Below are 13,933 nucleotides of genomic sequence, written 5' to 3' on the forward strand. Positions count from 1 at the left end.
AAACAGGAAGGTCTGTTTGATTTTTGATAGTACATTGATGCCCATAAAGCTGGAATAATTTTGTTTTCAGACACATTCCTCTTTTTATTCCTATTTATACACATCAGTATCACCTTTGACCAGGTGCCATGATTACATACTGAGTCCCAGTTTCACTTTATCTATCAACAATAAATCACATTGTCACAATCATTTCATGAGAAGAGGTGAAAATATTTTATTCCAACAATATTCAAAGTGTTTTATTGTCATGAGTACGGTAAAGAAACAGGTTTCCGTGTTCAATGAAAATCTTGCTTTGCCATCCACACAGAATGCCAAGAGAATTTAAGGTTTAACTAATAAATTGAAAACAAGCAAAAGAAAACAATGTGGCATTTAAGAATGGCGTGCAAAAGAAAATGAGCATAAAAATATTTTAAAAAATACATAAACTACTACTACGAAGAGAAAATATATATTTACCTAAATGAGCAATATCGGGGTAATTGTGCAAACTGTCAGATATAAATGGTATATGACATGTGCAAAAGTGCCTGAGATTAAAAAAGATATTAAATGTGCACACTGCAAAAATCAAAATCTTACCAAGTGTATTTTTCTCATTTCTAGTCAAAATATCTCATCACACTTAAAATAAGACATAATCACCTAAAGAGTAACTTTTCAGTGAGATATAAGAACTTATTTTTAAGCAATAGATCTCGAAAATCTTATTTCAAGAAATCTTACCAAGCTCATTTTCACTTGTTCCATTGGCAGATTTTTTGCTTAATTCAAGATTTTTTTGGGTTAATTCAAGTAAAAAAAATCTGCCAATGGAACAAGTGAAAATTAGCTTGATAAAATTTCTTGAAATAAGATTTTCAAGATCTATTGTCTAAAAATAAGTTCTTATATCTCACTGAAAAATTACTCTTTAGGTGATTATGTCTTATTTTAAGTGTGATGAGATATTTTGACTAGAAATGAGAAAAGTACCCTTGGTAAGATTTTGATTTTTGCAGTGCAAGACTGTCAGAGATGAACAGTATGATATATATATGTTCATGGGTAACAGTGTAACTAAGCAGTGCAGAGCATTGGTACTACTTTTTTTTTTGCTTAGTAACTGCTGAATCATAGAAGATAATAGTGCACTGGTGCTACTGTAAAGGTGTGTTCTTTTCTAAAGGACGTAAAGAAAAAAAGAAAAATATAGTCCAAAACTGCTAGCTGAATTTTACTTATATATTGATAATAAAGGTATATTACAATCTGTCATCTAAAAGTCATTCAATGCAATTCATATAATGCAAATAAAAATGACTCCTATATTGTACATCATCTCGATATGCCTCAGCATTCTTCAAGTCCTGCATGTAGTAGTCTGCTGTGTAAAACCCTTCATTGTTCATGTGATACTACATGGTGTTATGTCTCCAGTGTGTAAAGTGAAAGTGAAGGAGTGGGGGCTGATGGGGTGTAAACAGCTGGAACACAAGCCGTTTGTTTTATGAGGTGACCGCAGGACGTCTGGCTGTGGCGGTTAATAAGCAACGGTCTCTGTGCCCCAGTCCTCATTCGCAGCCCTCACACCTTTCCCCCCCAGTCTCAGCCCCACAGAGACCCTCTGACTGTTCCCATGGCATCCCTTCACTGTGCTCCCAAGTGATAGTATGTGTTTACTGCGTTACGCCTGTGTGCTGCCAGCCTCACACTCTGAGATAATATGTATCTCTTCATATTCACAGGCCAACCCTCCCCCCATCATCGTCAACGCAGACTCACTAGATGCAGGCCCTTATGTAAGTATCTGTTCTCTCTCTCTGTACAGTATACATCTCTCTCATTCACACTCCCTCTGCATCTGAGCGTGAGTGTGTTTCGGTGTGTTTGTGTGCATGAAGCGGCCTCCTCCTGGTAGCAACATGCTGTTTGCCATGTGGACCTTCATCCATTACCTTATTAACCCAGCATTTTTGCAAGAAATCACCATTCTGACGCATTTTTAAAACGATTTTGACTGTAGCACGGACTTCAATTCATAATTCCACTGATATTTTTAGTTTGCAAAACAATCTGGTGAATGCATCTTTTGTATATTTTCTCAGTAATCCTATTTTCCACTGTTCTTAGCCTGCGCATAGTTCTACACTGTTTATATGCTAAAGGATTTAGCAGAAACATTGCATGCTGTGCTGCTGTGCTTTTTTTCTCCACTATATTTTTAGATCATGACATAATTCAGACTCAGTGATGTAATTAACTGTTGTGTTTTTTATTTGACAGGTAAATGGGAGTGATGGGATGTATAAATACGAAGAGATCATTCTAGAGAGGGTGAGTTTTACAAGTTGTCAGTTCTGTTTTCTATTTTTATTCCTCTTTAATGTATTGTCTGCATTGTGGATGGGCTTCTCCCCACTAGGTGGTAGTAAGCAGCCCTGTGTATTCTCATTCAGAGCATGAAAACCAAGGGAAAATGTTCATCTGTAAATTTATATGTGAAACATAAACCGTAAGATTGTGTGTGTTAAGTGAAGTTACAGCTGTTACATCACTGCAGTAACAAAGTCTTATGTGTGTTGTCTCATGTGAGTATGAGCACAGAATAACGCCGGTGAAGCATAGCTTTTTACATAATCCTGATGCACATGTCATCAGCAGACGCCAGAAATGTAAAGTGCTCTCCTCTTCAATTGTTCAGCAGGCACCACTGCACTTGTCAGCCCTGGTTCAGCCTGTAGTGGCAGAGCTATATGTTTTCGCTCTCATTATTCCTCCCACATATAGAATACCTCGAAACCTATGATACATTCACAGTATCTCCATGCCCCTTCCACTCTAAGTGGCATTTCTGCATGCAGAAAGCTTAAATAAACTATGCTAAGTCACACTTGAAGAGGTCTGTGGGTGTGTAGCATTTGGTGGTAAGGCCCAGTGTACTCCTCCTGGCTCCAGAACAGCTCACTGGGAGGCCTCAACCTCCCTCTGTCCTAATTTGTTGCGACTGTTGCTCATTAATTATAGAAAATAATAAAGTGAAGTCTTTTCTCAGCTGTCTTGTTTGCTGCCTGTCTCTGTGGCCATGGCTGTCAGATGCACTGTGCCTGGACCCACTGGATCCAAATGGTCCTCTGTCATTTCAGGGACAGGAAGGATGGGAGGTGGTAGTGTCTGTCTCCTGCAGAGAGTGAGAAGCTCTGTATCATGCAATAGAAATGACGCTTCTAAACTCATCTTCACTTTCGATCATAAATCTACTTTAGTGCGGACACGGGGCAGTTCCACCACCAACGCCACTTTGTGGGTAGAAGAAATAAGCGTGACATTTTCAATGAAGTGCTCTTGACTAATGGAAAACATGCCATTGTTATTTGTCACATGTGATGACACACACGTGTCCATGAAAAAATCAGAAGTGCTGAGAGATATTTCTGGAGCAGTCTGCATTGATCACATGTCTCTCTGATATACCAATACACTTAAGAGCCGCATTGTACTGACCTTGAGCCCACATTGACTCCATCACTTACTTCAGAGTGGATGTGTGTTGTTTATTTTACTGAAAATGCCAATCATATCATGTGTGCAGGGAAATTCTGGCCTGGGCTTTAGCATTGCTGGAGGAATAGATAATCCCCACATTCCTGATGATCCAGGAATTTTCATCACCAAGATTATCCCCGGAGGAGCAGCTGCTATGGACGGAAGACTGGGGTAAGTTCTCCTTATCGCTTGGTTTTTGTCTTTTTGAGCTCCTCTGTGTTCTCTGTCCTCTCTTCGATCCGTCCCTCTTCTCTAACCTGTGCACTCTTTTTCTTAACACTCACCACACTCTGTCCTGCCATGATGATCTGTGTGGGATGAGTTTTGACAGCCCTGTACCTCCAGGCTCTGTGTGTTTCCGCAAACTTAGAATTCACTGGAAAAATAAAGCCTCACATATCCAAATATCAAGACAGCCTTTGTATTTCACTCTTTAATCAGATTATTCTTTATTTAAATCATCTAATACTGATTAATAAAATCCAGAGATTGATTTATTTTAATCCTTCAAGACTAAGAACTAATTTTTTGTGGTAACTTTATCTCTTCATCTGACCTTTCCTAAGTGATTTATCACAAATTGTTATTTGATCCTCTGCATTGTTCAGTGAAAATCAGGTGTTTTCCTACATTTAATTTACTGATCATGTAGATCAGGGGTGTCAAACATACAGCCCACTAAATTTGGAAAGTCCAAAAATTGCACAGAAGACACTGACTATCAAAAGAGTTTTGACAAGTTGTGTTGATCATAAAGTTAAGTACTATATTTTTCAGTACCAGATGCCTGTTACTAAATATTTTGTACCTTTGTAGAGCCACTATCATCTATAAGTTGTAATGCACATGTGTAAATGATAGGATGAGGCATAATATTGTTAAAATTGCACTTATTTTTCTCTATATTTCTGGTTGTTCATGGATGTTCAGGTTATTCCCATTTTTTGCTTAAGGATAGTTTGTAAATGTAAACATTTTCATGCTAATTTCACTTTTTGCGCTAAAACAAAGAGAAAAAATTTGGAGCTGTCATTATTTATAGGTTATTATGCTATTATTTTACTCCAGTCTGTTTGAGATCAAATTGGGCTGCATATGGTCCCTGAACTAAAAGAGTAAATTCAAAGTTTGGTATATCAGAGCAGAGAAAACTGAAACAAAAGTGGCATCTACAATCACTGACATTTGTCAGACATCATGGCCTTTTTTTGGTTAAAATTGCCTTTTTTAATTAATAATGTGTTGCAGATCATGATGGTGCTTATGTGTTTTGTTTAAGGACCCTCTGAACATCCAAATGTTATCCAAAGGTTATATCTGATGCCAGTGAAAAGCTGGGAAACGGAATTTGAACTGAATTAATTCAATGTATTGATAGGTAGTTTAAAAGTTATCAAAGATTTCCAGGGCAGCTGTTTAGGTGTTTAAGGGTCATTAATATGCGCTTTTCAAATGATGAGAACAGCCTCAACTTTAATCCCATTAGTTAGCTCACACTAAAGATACCACATACTGGCACTTGTTGCTCATGTTAAATAAGAAGTACATTAATGTAACTGCTTCAGGGTCAATCAATTTCAACATTCAATTTTTTTTAATAACGCAACAGACTAGAGGTATTTACAGCATTATTCCTCTGAGAATCTCATTCATATTAGAGCAGAATGAGTATTGTACCTGATGTATCCTTCATGAATCGGTACTGAATCGAGTCAGATTGGGACCTTGAGGACTTGAACTGAATAAATTTAGGAAATCGGTGATGATACCTAAGTGTAATTATGATAGGGATGGTTTTGTAAGCACTTTGAAGGCGTCTAATTACTGTACATTTTCCAGTGTGTTTCCACTGAGTCACCATCTCACTTGCTGTTGACTAAGAAGGTGGTCTGTGTGATCCTCCACAGGGTGAATGACTGCGTGCTGCGTGTGAACGATGTGGACGTGTCTGAGGTGGTTCACAGCCGGGCAGTGGAGGCCCTGAAGGAGGCGGGGCCTGTGGTGAGGCTGCTTGTCCGGCGGAGGCAGGCCCCACCCGAAACGATCCTGGAGGTCAATCTGCTGAAGGGGCCCAAAGGTCAGGACCACATCCAGAACTTGGAGTTGTTTTGAAATTATATATGTTTAATAAGACAACTGCTAAACAGAGATGAAGCAGATTTAAAGGGTAGCTGTAGTGAATTTTCATTGCTCGCTATTTCAAAAGATCACATATAATACTAGGGGTTCCATCAGGTGACTTTCATCATAGCCCGTTGTCAAGTACGTCACGGTCAGCAACATGTTGCCTCCTTTACGGGCTGTTCTAGCACCGGTAGTGACAAAGCCTCATTGATTTGTCCGATTACCTGGGCTGCGATGGACTGGTCACTGATCTTGTGCAGTAGACACCAGTCCAAGATGACACATTATCAGCCAGTGCTGGGTCGTGTCCCTAGGACAAAGGCAGAATGCTAAGCTTACGGCTGCACAAACAACAAGTGCAAACAACCTTGCTCACTGACTGCTGCTTGTTTACTCACACTCGATCACCCAGAAACAACAATGGTACGTCACTTCCGACCGACAATGTCTGCTCCCCATAGGTTCTGCCCCTGCCTGTAATTCACGCAATAAAAAGGTCCAGGGTGGTGCATTTATGGTGATTTTTTTTTTTTCTGAATTTGCACCTCTCTTGCTTATAAGTAAGTCACAAAGCACAATTAATGTTGTAAGCATGACCAGTACAGGTACCCTTTAAATATACAAAATGTCAAAAAAATGTGTCAAAGATTATTCTTAACATGATCTCACAATGTGTATTTCCCACCCAGGGCTTGGATTCAGCATCGCCGGAGGGATTGGCAACCAGCACATCCCTGGAGATAACAGCATCTACATTACCAAGATCATAGAAGGAGGGGCTGCCCAAAAAGATGGACGACTGCAAACCGGAGACCGCCTGCTAGCTGTATGAGCCTTACTCAGTCCCATATTTAAATAATCACATCACAGTAGATTCTTGTCAGTTACTTCTATCATTTGCTGGCCAGTGTAACACATGTCAGCATAAAAATCAGTCGAGTATGTACCAATAACCAATATCCATCGCTACCACTTAGTGAATGACACTTCATATAGGGACGTCAGGCATGTAAAGTACACTCCATTATCCTGTTGTTGGGCCCTTCCTGTCATTTTAAGCTAAGTTAGATGAACAACACACATCATCTTTTACGGCTTTTCACATGATCTATACTACAGCATTTGTGCAACAGCATGAGACAGTGAAAAAGGTCCATCTGCTGGGCTTAAGAGTGAGAAATGCTGTATAAAAATTTGTGTAAGTTGGCTATAAATTAGAAAAAATAATAATAATCACTTCAAACTATGTGGGAAAGTTGTGAATAACTATAGCTACAATATGCTATAATTATTTTTATACAACAAATAAACCTCTTTCAGTGATTAATAAAATGTTTAGCAACACTAGCTATGATTTAATATCAAGATTTTAATCACTGTCATTAGTCCAACATCCACTTTTAACACACAGTAAATGCACTCGACCCTCACTGTGCATCTGGATGGAATGAAACACAAAGAGAAAATTCCATCAACAACTTAACAGTTGAATTAGGAAATCCAGCAGCAGTTTTTCAATGAACCAGTGTCACAACAAACTATACACTGTCGGTCAACTTTATCCTACATCTTTTATCACTGAGTCTAAATAATCAGAGGATATTTAATGTTTAAGTGGCTTTTCTTACAGCCACTGATATGTTGAAAACATGCAGACTGCATCATTTACTGTACACAGCAAAATTATTCTTCGTCTGATGTGCATTTAAACATTTCTCAGATCTTCTTGCTGCCTCTGTTTGGTTATTGCTGGTTATTTGCCGTGTGCACATTGCTTCAGATTTTAACAGAGGTGTTAAAATAGAAACTTTTGACTGACAGTATATTTCCAAAGAAAAAAAAGTGAGCATCTTCAGAACCTCTACCTACTGATTTGAACTCTGTTAACGCTGCATTACACACACAATACACAAAACCTTCCCCTCTGCTGTTAGAAGTACTGAAATCTCATAATACCTTCAGGCTATGATTCATTATTGTGTTGGCTGGTGTGATTGCTGGTGTGATGCATGATGTTGTCACTGCACAGCAAACTGACTTGTTGTTTTCAGGTGTTGATACAAAGAGTTTTCCTCCTCTCTTCTCAATATTCGTCGCGTTCAGGTGAACAACATCGTGCTCCAGGATGTGCGTCATGAGGAGGCAGTGGCGGCGCTGAAGAACACCTCCGATATGGTTTACCTCAAGGTGGCCAAACCAGGGCCTGTGCATCTCAATGACATGTACGCTCCTCCAGACTACTCCAGCAGTACGTATCTACCTCTTCTCACTTTTGTAGTCGTCCTGGTTACAGTGCAAACCCTGTTCACAAACTGACAGATCCTTGAGTATATTTCTGTAAAGTTTGAGGTAAAGGGTAAATTATACGTCAAGGTCTGTGTAAGCGTGGTATGCATTCTTGGATCGTTCCCCAAATCGGCCATGCCCAGACACCCACGCAGTCAATGTGTGGGTGTCTGGGCATACAATCCTTCCCACAGCAACAACAAGCGCAGTTCTCTGCCTCCCACTGAGTGTGGACGCTTTCTCACATCCCACCTGCTCATGAGAGCCCACGATCTTGAGCTGCAGCTTCTCAAATTTCTACTGAACAGTGATTTAGTATTTAAGGGGGCCTACTGATGTTTTTTGTATGTTTTCAATGGTTGCAGTTGTCAGGGTTTAAGTGAGCCCTTAATGCAGACTTAACCCCAGTCTGATGGTCTGACCCGTGGTCAGATGATCAGGATTTGAAAGGCTGGTTTTGTCATACTTGGCTGCCTCTATTAAGAATGTCATTGTAGGTGTTTTTCATTCTTCTTAGCTACTTTTTGTGGAAATGCACACTTCATATCTCAAACTATCTAGTTTCAAAGTTTTTCCTCAGTTTTTTCTTCTCGGCTTTAAGATGATTGATTGACAAAGCAGCTTAAGATTAGTTATTCACTGTTTGCAACAAGACTGCAAAACAAAGATTTTACAACATCTAAAAGTAATGTCAGCACAGTTATTTAATAGTAGTCTAATTTCACACAATATTTGTCTCATTTTGGTAATTTTGGCCATTGATTCTACGCATAACATTTTTAACAGGGCATATTTGCATAGACACTCTGCAAAATCAGCCCTACAAGTGCTCTTAAATGTCACTGTCTTATACTTGGCCAGATTTGTTAAATCCATGGCCTTAATACTAGAAAAAGACACAAAACTTAAGAGAGTTGTGCTGATAACCACCACAAAAGCTTTTAGACCTTATTAATCTTTTTTTTTTTTTTCAATAAATTTAATATTGTTAAACTGAGTTGCTTTAATGGTCTCACCCTCAAAATATGGAGAATGATCCTTCTCCTAGGTTGGGAGATTATGCAAACTATTGTTTTAGCTTTTTACTGGTTTTTAATTGGATGACATTGCTTAAATCTGAAAAAAACAGGATGAACTGGAACATTAGTTTGGTAGTATGATCATTAAACTGTGATGTTATCCAAAGTAATGTGTGGGATGTTCTGTTTTTTAGAGGCAATAAAAATATCTTTCAAGTGAATCGCTTAACTCTGGAAATGTTTTGATCAAATTTGCTTTTGTATTGTGGTACTGAAGATATAATTTCCTACTAACAGTTAGTGTTGTTCTGTGCTGTTGCCAATGCCATTATGTTGGAAACATACAGACAGTGTCATTTGCATGTGAAATACAGTACAGTACATCAAAAAGGAGAAACAGCAGAAATTCAGAGCATCCTGATTTTGGCCAGTAGTTCCTTTTGTGCTGTGTTGTAATCATTCTTTCTTTCCCCCTACTGGTCTGGCCCTCCCTCCAGCCTTCCCCACCATGGTAGACAACCACGTCAGCCACAACTACATGGGGGCAATGGAGCCTAAGCCAGTGTACCCACCGCCCCAGGTCACCCCGTCCAGGTACTCGCCAGTTCCCCGCCACATGATGGGGGAGGAAGACTTCACAAGGTGCGTTACAGGCTGGTTCCTCCATGAATGGTTCTCCTTGCATACACCGTACTCATACAGACTCTATGAGTGTAGGTTTGAGTGAAGCATCACATATAGATTAGTGGCATATCAGCAAAAGGCCTTCATGCATGTTCACTTGTTTTCTTCAATAAAGAATCACAGCTGGGAAGTAAAGCTGAAAACTAAATTACTCACTCAATAACTATTTAACTTTTGGTTGTTCTTTGTTAGTGGCAGCCCCCGTTTTGTTGCAGTTTTACAGGCGTTGTCATGGTAGAGTTAACTTTAACTACAAACACACCTTCAGTAGTTTTCAGGTCCCTCATGAAATGCTTTATGAAGCAACAGAAATGCTTAGTTTACCTTTCCTCTGCTCATCAGGGGCTGGTGATGGTGCGTGCAGCAGCTCAGCTGGACAGTGTGTGGTTGCTGTGTGCTGACCAAATGCTTTGCAGAGAGGGTCCTCTTGTCATTTCTTGTACTTGTTATGACTTTGTGTTAACCTTTGATCTCCTATCCGAGTACTGGATCAGAAGTGGCATTCATGGAGACTTGACTGTAGTATCCCATGAGGCCTTGAGTCATTTTAACCCACAGCTCTAGGGAGGAGGCTGTATTCCCCCTTTGTATCTGTGTGCGTGTATGAAAGTGTGACTGCATGCAGGCCTTTATGTGTGTTCTGAAGTGACTGTTAATGGATGACGCTGAGTGTGCGTTGTATGATCCTGTAATGTCCTTGTGCAAGCTGTCTTCATGACTCGTATGTGCATTTGTCGCTTCTGTGTTGGTATGTTTGCTTTATTTGTGTCCTACACATGTCCCGTTCACTGTGATTCCTGTACCCCACAGCAGGGCTGAACCTATTTACAGTGTCATCCACAAACCTGGGGACAACAAGGTGCCCCAGGCCCTCTACAGAGGCGTCTGTCCTTCCCCCGCTCCCTTGTGCCAAGGTCCACTCCCCTTCTCTGGCAGGTACTAACCTAGTCCATCACGCCTTGCTTAGCTAACCCTCCTCTCTGTAGCTAAACATCTGGATATGGCTTCAAACAGGAGTAGGGCCATCTGCCTCATCAGTACTATGTTGTTCCACATCAGAGCATGAAATACACAAGTAGAGGAGAAAGATAAATAACAGAAAGACACCAATGGCCTGAAAAGGAAGATGAGGGAAAGGAGGGCTGGCAGGGTGGTATTGATGTTTATGGAGTTCTTATTTTCAAGTAGAGCTTTCCTTAGCTTCTCCTGGTTTTCCATTTCTTTGTCTGCATGTTAATGTTTGCCTGCATTTTATGTCTACTTTAAGGCACAGTGTGTATGTGTGGTACTTATGTTGCTGCTTTATATGTTTGTATGACACAGTTACACCCAGCCATTATTAATTTTTTATGACTTCATATAGTTTGTGCTGTAGAACAAAATGCTCAAACAGTAAATTAAATTTTGAGCAGAAATATTTCATGAGATATTTCTCTATTCCTCCTTGCCCTACCTTTGTAAATGTTTTTTTCATGTTTTATTAAGCATATTGAAACCTATTATCCTAACTGATCATTGATTATTTGTTCACTAATTCATTAGTAATGTGCTCACATCTTTGAATAGCAAAAACAAGAGTGCCATGTTCATGGCAGTATAAAATGGAGTCATACCTGTTCTTCACAACACATTCACAACATATCTCCACAGGAGTGCAGCTGAAAGGGCTTCACGCTCCCACAAGCTGCTCAATTCCATCTGTCAGGAGGCATCGATAAAGCAAAGCCTTTACAACAGGCCAAGCTACTTCCACTAGTGATTACAGCTAAAGATGGTAGTATAGATATTATCTTTAGCAATGCCAGTGTTTTGTATTTTCAAATATCCAAACAATGCCCTGTGTGTTGATTGTATTTCATTTATTTGTTTCATTAAGTCCACAGTGATGTTTGCGTGTTTGAACCATTGCTTTTATGTTAACTTACTTTATACCAATATGTATTTTCCTCTGTGAATGTGACAGTGTGTGTGAGAGAGAAAGAAAAGCATACTCTTGTGTTGCAGTCTGGCTTAAGCTAAAGCCAGGTTCGGGTGTTAAAAAGTGTGGACGGCACACGAGGATGGAAGGGCCAACACAAACATTCTGTTTGCAGCTTTGGAATGTTTTGCCTGCTGCTCTATGTATGTAAATATAAACACCCAGCCCCGCTGTTACCATAAATGTAATGGGGAGTAAGAGCCTGATACGGTGCGGCCAGCAAACCAGTGGCAGCAGACAGTCCTGCAGCTGTCATGATTCATCTGCACACTGGGAAAACCAGGCCATGCACTCAGGTCTTAGCCCTCTCATCACCCATTCTGCCAGCACCAATTGCACACACATACTGTACTGAGACATTTGCTCATAATGTGCTGACACATACACACACATGCAGATACTCACGCAATGCAGTTATGACACAGACACATACCTGTGGGTATACATCCGGTGCACAAGACAATTCATAAATCAGTGGTGAAAATGAGAACGACCTGCACACTGTGGCACTGTGTGCACCTGTTGTCTGTTTTATAATCAGAGAAGAGTGGCATTGTCTCAGAGGACATCATGGCTGACAACTGGCTTGATCCCAGCCACAGCAGATGAGCTTCTAGCTCCATCAGCCTGACAGGCAGATCGTAGAAACCTCCCTCCAGCCTCAGCAGCATCCCCATTGGCTCAGACCTGCAGGGGTTATTTTCGATGGATGCCATAGTAAGCACAGGCTTCCGCAGAAGTGGAGCAGGCTGGTTGTGAGGAATGAGTCAGAGCTTGTATCGGCCCTCTGCCCATCTGCACAGCCCCCTCAGTGGTGTCATCACAGACACATACCCGACACCTCCCTCCTTTCCTATCTAATATTATCCCCCTTTTTCTGGAGATATCTCAGTACACAGCTCTCTAGCACACTTGTTTATGGGTACGTTAGACTTGATAGAAGACTAAATCTGTGTTTCTAATCACGTTTCATGTAAACATATACTGTACATGCAGTGATGGTGTTGGCCACAGTCATCACATAGCTTGTGCATATAGATAGGCCTGTGCACTGCAGCAGCCAGTGAGCTTATCATTTAGTTTTCTTTGACTCACATACTCAAGTAAACCTTTGACCTTTAGTTAATGTTTCAAAAAGCAGAAAAAGCACAGAGTGTTTGGAATAAAGCTAACTGCAGGAGATTTCGCTGAATGCTTGTGATTTAGGTGTTAATCATTCATCTCTCCAATTTTTTTCTTACTCATAGTGAGAAGCGTGACATACCTTAAACTGTGTATCACTTTAGTTGTGGTATAAATCTTACTTAAAAGAAAATAGGAGGCTGCAAACAAGGGACAGTAAATCTAATGGTGAAATGTAAGCAGTGAAAGGAGTGAAAAGAAAGAGATAAAGTAGCATTTGAATTTTATCTGTATACATAAGCTCATGTGATCCATCCAGAAAAAGGGAGAGATAAAATGCTGTGAGAGGTGGTGTCTGTCTATGGAAAATGGCGTCCTTCTGCAGTGTCCACCATTAATCAGCCAAGCAGAGCCAATTACTAGGCTGAGTCCAGGGCAGCCTGACCCGCTGAACCTCGCAGCCCAGATATCCATTCACAGCTTTAGGATTGAGCTGCGACTGCCTCAGCCAAAACACTGAAGCAAGCATGGAAATATAGTGTTGGGAGGGGGGAGACTGAATTAGAGAAAGAGTTGCAAGAGAAATGGCTGGTCAGAGAGAAAGGGTTTTTACCGCTCTATAACTGTTTACATTCCTGACATGGATGAAAGGGGGGGGGGGGATGTCTCATGATAGGGAGGGAGGACTTGATCCCTGCATAGAAGCTGTAGGAATTCTTTCCCATTTTCCCTGAAATTGGCTTGAAGAGTCATGTCCTATGGGCAAACAGGACACGTAGAAACATCTGCATGCATACTGCTCATTCACAGCACAACAATAGTCAAACAATTGCTCTTAATTGTCCAAATATGCCACTGTTTTCTCAAGATCTGCCTTTGCATGGGGCTGTACAATAGGACAATATAGACAATCTGACAATAGAAAAACATCTGCCAATTCTTTATGTGCTATCCTTTTATATTGTCTTGTAAATCACTCTATTTATGGTAATACTTTTAGTCATTTGGGTGCTTTGTTATCCTCCACACGGCACAGATGCAAGCAGGAAATCTGCATGAAGGCAACATAAACAAACATGGAAGATACTGAGCGTGCGTCAGAACAGTGTTATTCCAACGAGCCAGGATAAAGATCATACTAGGTTTGGGCAATATGGTGGTAAAGCATATACTGTCTGTTTTCCCTGTG

General features: G+C 40.4%; 1 protein-coding gene across 1 annotated transcript in view; it reads left to right on the plus strand.

Annotated features, from left to right (window-relative positions):
- Positions 1–13,933, plus strand: part of dlg3 (discs, large homolog 3 (Drosophila)) — a 108,643-nt gene that overhangs the window by 68,462 nt on the left and 26,248 nt on the right. The window contains 7 exon segments of the mRNA XM_030145096.1: positions 1,734–1,787; positions 2,272–2,322; positions 3,578–3,702; positions 5,439–5,608; positions 6,345–6,481; positions 7,759–7,903; positions 9,440–9,602. Coding sequence (XP_030000956.1) covers positions 1,734–1,787; positions 2,272–2,322; positions 3,578–3,702; positions 5,439–5,608; positions 6,345–6,481; positions 7,759–7,903; positions 9,440–9,602 — 845 coding nt within the window.

This window comes from Sphaeramia orbicularis, chromosome 10, assembly GCF_902148855.1.
Source record: "Sphaeramia orbicularis chromosome 10, fSphaOr1.1, whole genome shotgun sequence".
Classification (NCBI taxonomy): Eukaryota; Metazoa; Chordata; class Actinopteri; order Kurtiformes; family Apogonidae; genus Sphaeramia; species Sphaeramia orbicularis.